Source organism: Galeopterus variegatus, unplaced genomic scaffold (assembly GCF_000696425.1).
Source record: "Galeopterus variegatus unplaced genomic scaffold, G_variegatus-3.0.2 Scaffold3940, whole genome shotgun sequence".
Taxonomy (NCBI): domain Eukaryota; kingdom Metazoa; phylum Chordata; class Mammalia; order Dermoptera; family Cynocephalidae; genus Galeopterus; species Galeopterus variegatus.
In genome coordinates this window covers 92,299-101,815 of record NW_007730051.1, presented here as the reverse complement: position 1 = coordinate 101,815, position 9,517 = coordinate 92,299, and the positions used below count along the sequence as shown (strand labels likewise).

Genomic DNA, 9,517 nt, shown 5'->3' with positions numbered 1-9,517 from the left:
GGGGCGACACTGAGGGTTGCGATCCGTTGCCGGACACGGAAAAAGACAAAAAAAGGAAAAACAAAAAACAAAAAACCACCTTTCAGTAGGTTCCCACACACTTGTAATGAAATCCAGTCTTTATAACATGGCCAACATGACCCAGCACATCTGATCCCAATTCATCTCCTCACACTCATCTCCTTTCATTCTGCCCTTGATCATTAAGTTTCAGCCACTCTGTTTTCTCCATTTCCTTAATTGTGATCATAAAGTTTTAGTCACTCAAGTTTTCTCCATTTCCTTAACTGTGCTAAGCTTTTATAAAGCCCAGGGTCTTTACATGTGTTATTTCCTCTGCTAGAATGTTCTTCCTTTGGCTGTTTAGATAACTGATTCTTCTCTTTATCTAGGTCTTGCCTTAAATGGTACTTCTGAGAGGTCTTCCCTGATGACCACATCTGCTGTCATCTCTAATTTATTGTTCTGTTTCATGTCATGTTGGTTTCCTTCATAGCAGTGTCCGAAGACATAATGACTTTATTAAATTGCTTTCAGTCTGCTTTCTTGACTTTGTCTTTCTTTAGTAGTGAAAATTAGTTTCAATGAGCAGATCCTCTGTCTGCTCTGTATGGCTAAGTACGTAGCACAGTGCTTGGTTATAGTTTTCTCTATACTAGATATTTATTAAATAAATGAGCAAACAAATAAGCAACATAGAGGGTGGGGATTATGTGGAGAGTATAAGAAAATATTTCTTCCTCAACTTTGGCACTAAAATATATTCTATGATAAAACAAAACTAAAAATAAAATCATTTCAGGTGGTAAGACTTCTGATAGTAAAAAGCAACTATGTAATAGAAAATATTTTCTGGGGAAGTTACCAAAGACGAAAGTTATCTGGACTTCCTTTGGAATTGCAAAATTTTGCTGTTACAATGTATTATTATCTAGTAGGATGTATTCTTTACAAATTTGGAAAAGTCACAGATTTAACTTGCATTATGCTTTAGTATTCTCATCTTCTATGAGCATATTTAATTAACTTTAGGACCTTTCCAGTGATTTAGGATAGTCATTAGTAATGAGAAGTAACAAGGCAGTTTATTTAACAAATATTTATTATTATTTGCTAGGTAGATGTGGTTCCTATCTTCGAGGAGCCTCACAGACAAGTAGGGGTGATAGTCATAAAGAAATCCTCCTCATCTTCTGTGGCAGCATAAATAAGAGGCACACATAAGGATCATGATGGAACAAAGGAAGGAGTTTTCAGATCTAGATGGGAGCACTGACTATATCCTAAAGCAGGTGATGTTGAGTTTGGTCTTGAAGGAATAAGAATTTGCTAGATATGGACTTCCATGGCTGTCAGGAAGAATGTACAAAGACACAGAAGCATGATTAAGGTAGTGTGTTCTGGAATCTGCAACCACAGGGAAATGAGGCAGTGAGGTTGGAGAGGTAGACAAAACCAGATTGCAGAATGCCTTATATGCTGTGGATATAAATTAGAATTTACCCAGCAGGCAGTGTAGGGGCCTTTATCTTGACAGTAATCGGATTATATAATTCACATTTTAAAGAGTTCATTAGAGGATGAAGCGTAGTCCCTAATAGGGGAATCTGGTAATGAAGAGTGAAGAATGAGATTGCCCAGGAAGATCAGAGATGGACCTCGGTAGAGAGGGGACACTAAGAAGGAGGAAGAGACTGTGATCCTGAGATCCCAGTGGCAGCAGATGAAAAAAGCAACATGTCACAGAAACCAAGGGAAGAGATCTTTTTTAGGAAGAAAGGAAAGACTGGTCAAGAAGATAAAAATTAAGATGGAAGGATTGCATTGCATAATTAAGATGTCTTTAGTGACCTTAGCAAGAGAAATGTTGGTGGGATGATGGAGGCAAAATCCACCTGGGTTGTTTGGGGATGAAGGAGAAATGAGAAAATGAAAACAACCCAGGGCAGACGTGCAGCCAGCCATGGTTCTCATTTGTTTTTGTTGTTTAGTTTGCAGTAAATGGTAGAGATTTGACCTTGACTGTATACTCTGCTGAGAGGGAAGAGGTACAGGAACTGGGCTCTCGATGCCCACGTTGCTTTAGATGTGTGAAGCAAAAGGGAAGGGACATAAGAAAGGAAGGGTGCAGATGGAGGCAAGGTTGTAGGTAAAGTATGAAAGAGAGGGTATTTCCTCTGATATTGGGAGGAAAGTATGTGCGTGTGAAGCAAAAGGGAAGGGACATAAGAAAGGAAGGGTGCAGATGGAGGTAAGGTTGTAGGTAAAGTATGAAAGAGAGGGTATTTCCTCTGATATTGGGAGGAAAGTATGTGTCAAGAGAGGGGAACAAAGGTGGCCCTCAAGCAGAAAGACGATGCCCTGGCCGGGCCCACCAGAAGTCTAGGCGAGGCTGCTGACAATGGCAGTGAGATTATGGCTGAAGGATGTGACTTGATAGAACCAGACTCACTGGGGAAGTGAGCAGAGGGGGCTATGGGAAGTGGCCAGAAAAAAAGGGAGTAGAGTGAGGCTAGAGAAGCAAGTGCATCATGAGCAATGAAGAGGGCCAATCCTGGAAAGGTAGCAACTGCTCGTAAGCAGTATCTCAGAATCATACATGTAAATGCACATTTTGTTACCAGTTACTGGGAAGGAGGTACTTATCTTGCATGTAATACTGCTGTTGCCCAGAATGGTGTGGGGAACGTCCCTCCTGGAACTGTGCTTAGAATCTGTCAGGCAGCTTTTGACTATTTGGAGTCTTGGAGATTCTTAGCTCTTTTGGAAATAGATTTGATTTTTGCAAACTGCCAAGTCATTCAAAGCCAAGTTTGGTGAGGAAAGTAGACAATTTAGCTGGATAATACCATTTTTGGTAGAAATGGAAATGCGGGTTTAAATAACAGTATGATTTTTCTCATGTGGCTTATAAAAGGCCCTGATAGTAATTTGCAAAGAGAGCAATGACCTTGTCTTTGGAATGTATATGGATTCTCAAAACAAAGTTTTTTTGAGGGACACATTCTTTTGGATGTAAATGTCTTAAAAGATTTTGAGGTCATATTCCTTTAGAGTTATACAGTACTAAGAAAATACCCATATAGAGTATAGAAGGCTTCCACCATTATATCTATAAAATCTTTTGTGTCTTCATTATTGAAATCCTTTTATGCCAAGGTGATGTTGAAAGTTGAACGAGAATATTTTTATGGCCAACTTTATTTATGATCTATTTCTTTACTTATAAACTGTGAAATAGAATTTGTCCAACACTTTGAGGTACCTAAATGAAAGGTTATGATAAAGGCTTACCTAAAGACATTATGTTGTCATAACTTAATTTGTCAAAATTTTGATATGTTTGTGATTAGAGATTCTGGTGGTTCTCCATCTCCTTGAGGTACCAGAAAGAAGTGGCAATTTTTGTCCTCAAATTCCTGTCTTTGCAAAATAACACTGATGATGGTGACCAGATTGAATAATATCATAGGAAGTAGCTATGAACTACAGAATAATTCACCAAGAATGGGATTTGTAACTACCTACAAGGTGGCAAAATTACTTTCCTGACTCTAGAAGAGCAGTGTTCACAGAATTCAACCATATGGGAAACCTGCTCTGCCAAGCTGTTTGCAGTTCCCGTATATGAAAATGCACGATTCTTGTTTGAGTTGCTTTCATCTCATGCTTTCTACTTAAGTTGGTTCCTTAGTAAAAGGCAGTGAACATGCCCTCTTTCTCAGTGTGGGAGCACTATTGGCATTCCGGGCAGACAGCTCTTCCTAGCACTTGTGACTCCCAGCCATGCAGCAAGGTTGGCACCCCTGGCTTCCTGGCCTTAAATGCCAGTAGCCCTCACAAGTCCAAGTCCTTGTGGCGGTCAGAAAAGCCACCACACATTTCCAAATGACCTCTGGTTGTTTATAGACTGCCAGGCCCTGGTGGGCTTGTTTATAAAAAGCCAGGGAAGAGAGACGACATTCTTTTCTGTCTCTTTCACTCTTATTTTACTTTTATTTATTTATTTATTTTTTTCTTTCTTTTTTTTTCTTTCTTTCCTTTGTTTCCTTTGGGTGTGGTATGAGGAATGACAGAAATAGGAAAAAGGAATCTTCATTAAAGAATGACTGAAAACCAATTAATAATCCAAGGGAAGGCTATGGGAGAATAGGAGAAAACAGAAAATAGAGCAGTAGTGGGTAAGCTGGAAGAAATGTTTCTGCCACATTTGTCTGTGGTCTCTTGTGATTTTTTTTCTGAAGCCAAGAATAAGATTTCCTGTAAGAATGCTTATGTGTTGTTGCATTTTGGGGTATAACTGATAGCAGAGGCACCCTAAATAGATTTCACTAAGAATATAGTTAAAATTGTATAAGGGTTTAAATCCAGACTCTTAAAGAAGAGAACAACTTGTTATAAGGCAAGTCTGTTTTGTCTTTATCTGAGAGGGTGAGGAGGTTTTATTACAGACAGGCCCAAACCTTTTGCTTTAAAGTGATATTACTTATATGATTGTCCAGGAACATGGACTCCAAAATAATTTTAGCTCTTGTGTAGCAAATTTTTTATTTTAATTTTTACAAAATGAAGTTCTCATTTTGTACCAATATCCTTTTCTAAAAATAGTGTACCTGGCTAGCATTTAAAAGTTATAACTTTTAGCTTGCCATGATTGCTAAAAGTCATCTGTTGTGTATTTTTAAAATCTGCATTGACACTTGTGGACCATTCATGCCATACTGAAGCTGATTTTCTACTTTATTTTTTCAGTTGTTCATGGTGGACAATGGAGCAGATGACTGGAGAATAGCCATGACTTATGAGCGTATTTTCTTCATCTGCTTGGAAATACTGGTGTGTGCTATTCATCCCATACCTGGGAATTATACGTTCACATGGACGGCCCGGCTTGCCTTCTCCTATGCCCCATCCACAACCACCGCTGATGTGGATATTATTTTATCTATACCAATGTTCTTAAGACTCTATCTGATTGCCAGAGTCATGCTTTTACATAGCAAACTTTTCACTGATGCCTCCTCTAGAAGCATTGGAGCACTTAATAAGATAAACTTCAATACGCGTTTTGTTATGAAGACTTTAATGACTATATGCCCAGGAACTGTACTCTTGGTTTTTAGTATCTCATTATGGATAATTGCTGCATGGACTGTCCGAGCTTGTGAAAGGTAAGTGTGTTTCTTTTCCTGAAAACATAATTTGCTATACAGTATCTTCAGAAATGGGAGAAAGAACACATTTTAGATTTGAGGTACATAGTGCCTCACTCTTGAAAATTTTGGATTCTCTCTCTGTTGGGCTTCTTTTAGATGACTGTGACGAAACTTTTCTGAAGGTTTCTGTGCAGACTAAATGCCTTCATGACTGTATTTTTCTTCCTAATCTGATTAGTTTTCAATAGAGGGCTACCTTTATAATCTGTGTCAAAATTTGGATATTTAGAAATTGTACAGGACACTTCTGTTGAAAATGTTAGTTTAATGATAACAGTGAGTCATTTCTTTGATTTGCTATAAGCATTGATTACTGTTGAGACAAAATCCAGTGGAAAAGTGTTGATGCAAGATGTCTTAACTTTAGGGAATATCTTAAAGTGGTTTGTTGATTTCAGTGCCTATTTATGATAGCATTCACATGATTACCTGGTAAGGGGCATGTGGGTGTACATACATATGTAATAGTTTTTATTGAACTTTCAATACTTGGTGAGAAGAGGAAGTGTGCATTTGTTCTATTGTGTGCAGAGCTCCGGTGGTCTACAGCTAGACACATTCTCAGGTTTCAGAAGCTGCTAGTGAGATTGAATTCGTCAGTTATAGCATCAATAATGTTAACTTTGCCATTTAATAAACAAACAAACATAGATTTATGACATGAACAAGAAGAGCTCTATCGTAATGGGCTGGGGAGTATCCTCACATGACCTTGGTTAAGAAACTTCAAGTTGAAATTAGCAATAGAGAGATAGGAACAATTTAAAAATGTCTAGGCGTGTTCAATGTCCAGATGTTAGACTTTGTAGTAACCAGGTTTTCTTTAGTTGTCAAACATCAAAGTTATACACACATAAAGTTTAAGAAGAAAAAAATCTGTATGAGAGTTGCTGCAAAAATATAGCAAATCCACAATACCCCCAACCCCTGTTTCTGCATTCCAGAAGCAATTGTTTTAAATTCTTTTAGGCATTTATTTGGTATTTGCTTTTTATGTTTCTAAATGAAATTGCTTGTACTGCTCTATCTAGATCTTTCTGTTTTAGAACTATCTATTAACTCCCTATTATGGAAGTTGGGGTTTTAGCGTTCTTTCCCTTACATATTCACATCCCTTTTGCAACTCCACTCCCCCTCCCCAAAGTGATTTCTACCCCCCATCCTCCCAGTACATTATATAACCCCCAATAATCTATATTCCATTTTAAAATTGTTATGACTATGTAAACTGCATTCGCAGCTGGACAGCACAGTATATTATCATTTTTCCTTTCCTGCACAACTTTTTATTTTCATGGAATTAATAATTGCCTCATTTTTTATTTGCTTAGTTTTCTGAATACTTACCACTAAATCATCTCTAAATTCTCCCACAAAATATCCTTTCACTCTATTCTATTATATTAGGCAATTTCACCTTGAAGAAATGACTCTTGGAACATTCTGACCTCTTTCTCCATCATGTTGCCAATTTTCTTTGCCTTTTTTGTATGTTGAGATTCCTCTTTCTTCATTTACTCCTTTATTTTGGCAGAGTCCATCTTCTTGTAGTTTCTAAGAAAAGGTAGTGTGTGGAGAGACAGTTTTTGAGAACTTGCAGACATGGCAGTCTTGATTCTTCTCAGAAAAAACTGTAACTGGAAATCACTTTCCTTCAGAATATTGAAGTCTTCATTTTTGGCATCCAGGGTCCAGAAGTTTGCTGTCATTCTCATTTGTGGTCCTTTTTTTTTTTTCCTGGAAGCTTTTAGGATTGGTAGTCTAAAACTGCACAAGGATGTATCTTAGTGTGAATCTGTTTTATCCATGGAACTTTGTTAGCCAATTCAGTCTTGGTATTCATGTCTTTCAGTTCTTGGAAATTTGCTGAAATTACTTAATGATTTTGTTTATGTTGTGTGGATAATAGCCTTCCTATATTGATTGTCTGATTTTCTCATTTTCTTTTTTTATTGATCCATCTCTGTTTTTGCTTGGAATTTAAAGGATTAACTCAATTTTATCTTTCAAACTTTCTTTTGGGATTTGATTTCTTCTGTGTTGTATATTAATTTCCAATATCTAATTTTTGATCCCTGCACACTCACTTTTTAAAATAGCGTCATGCTTTTCTTTCATAGATATACTGTTTTATTTCTCTGGAGATGTTAATGATACTTTTCAAAATTTTTTCTATTTGCATATTTTTTTGTTTCCCCAAGGACACATTTTTCTTTTTGTTTTGGCTTCTGTTTTAGAAGCTTTCTTTAAATGTTTAGGTATCTTTGGCTGCCTGCTTATACTTAACAGTGAACCACTTACGAGGTGATTTGGAGCTTTCTGTCTGTACATATCTGGAACTTGTCAACTATGGGCTTCACTTAAGGGTGATGGGGGAGGGGAGCACAACACACCAATTTCAGTACCTTTACATATTTTCCATTTTCTTGACAATCTGATCATCCATGGGAAGTGTTTTCTACTGTCCTGAGATGATGAAGGTGGAAGCCTGCATGAAGCATTGCTGGGAATTGAAAAGGCAAGAAAGAGATCTCAACCGTTAATATGTAAACATTTTCTTATTTTTCTGGCCCCAGTATAGTTACCCTGCTCTCCTTAGTGTTTGATGCCCAGCAATCAGTCCACAGACTTTGTGTTTTACCCTCTCCAGACAGTAAATTTCCATACTTCTGCCATGTTGGCAGGGAACAGTTAGTATTCACACGGAAGGGAAGAGGGAATCTAGGTGTCTAACTGCTTCTATGCAGTCTTTAAGCCTCATCTCCCATTTAAAGCTCTACCATTAGCCCCACTTTTAGTACCAAGGTACTGGTGCCCACAATGCCTGAAGTCTGGGTGAGGGCGTGGCTCTCAGGGCACTTGTGGTTGCATCTTGGTATTTTACCACTGCTGCTCCAGAATTCTGCTTTCTTGAGTCAGGTAAGTCAGTGACCACCTGAAGTGACGAAAGAAGCCACAAAAGATCAGCTTTTTAGCTTCTTTTTACTACTGTCTTGTCACTCTCTCTTGTAGTTCTTATGGGTTTATGCTTTTTTTTTGTTTGCTGTTTTAAAATTATAGTGATTTTAAGGGGGTTAAGGGAAGGGGCTGAGGTCAGCATGTTTGTCAAGTCTACCTGCTTTTCCTGGAAATTCTGTTGTGACTAGTTTTTAATATCATGTATCTGAACCTTTTTTAGAACTTCTGTACATAAATATGGCATTTGAGGGATTAAAGTTTTCTTTTTGAAGAAAGATAGATTCCTTATGTTAAGGCTTTGTTTCCTAGCAATCATGGTATTTAGAGGCTTATTATATTTTCTGGAACAGATGTACCTATAAAGTTTGAAGAATGAATATGGAAAACCTTAGTTGACATACCTGTTTATTTTGTAAAGATTAGTCTTAAGAGACATGCATAACAATGTAACAGTGAGATAAAATTATAGTTTAATGATATATCTTTGTGGATGGTCTCTAGTGCATCCGCTTTTCAAGGGCCAATTAAAATAGCCTCAAAATTGTGCACATGCTGTAAGTTTTCTTTTCAAAAACAGTTCATCTTAGCTGTTTTAACCCATTGCCACCAAATACAGAAAGCCTAATGCAAGCTGTGCCAAATTTTCTTAGCAGCCCAAAATATGTGTTTTTTGTTTTTTTTTTTAACATACCTAGATTGTTACGTGATGGCCATTCCTGTTTTCACATAAAGAGGCAATAAAAACTGAAAATTGTCCATCTCATAGCACGAATGAGAGTTTGTAGCCAGCAGTTACATGAAGAGAACAAATCTGTAATGGGGGGTAGGGGTAGGGACAAAGGGCAAGACTCTAGATTGGGACACAGGGATTTAGTCCCAGGTGTGCAGTTAGGGATCGAGGGACCTCGGCCAGCCGTCTCATTTCTTTTTGCCTTAGTTTCTTCATTTGCAAACTAGGTGGCTTGCTAACTTTTCCTTTTCCAAAGGTAACATTTATATTGTACAAATGTATAAAAGAAAAATAAATCATTTAACCAGCATTGTGATAGTAGAAAATTTCCCACATTTGATTTTTCATTAAATATCCCATTTTGCTGCACAAGACCTCCAGACTGTGACTTGTAAAATACAAAGACGTAGTTTTAAAACAAAAAAAGTGCTTTGTTTTTCCTACAAAGTTGCAATTTTGAACATGATGTTACCAGCGTTTTTCATTAAATATCCCATTTTGCTGCACAAGACCTCCAGACTGTGACTTGTAAAATACAAAGACGTAGTTTTAAAAACAAAAAAAGTGCTTTGTTTTTCCTACAAAGTTGCAATTTTGAACATGATGTTACCAG

General features: G+C 37.3%; 1 protein-coding gene across 1 annotated transcript in view; it reads left to right on the top strand.

The window, feature by feature from the left end:
- The window catches only part of LOC103601927 (small conductance calcium-activated potassium channel protein 2), a gene marked incomplete at its 3' end in the record, with an annotated part of 121,803 nt that overhangs the window by 36,644 nt on the left and 75,642 nt on the right, over positions 1 to 9,517 (top strand). Inside the window, exon 4 of the mRNA XM_008586334.1 lies at positions 4,753 to 5,171. Coding sequence (XP_008584556.1) covers positions 4,753 to 5,171 — 419 coding nt within the window. The remainder of the gene's footprint in view (positions 1 to 4,752; positions 5,172 to 9,517) is intronic.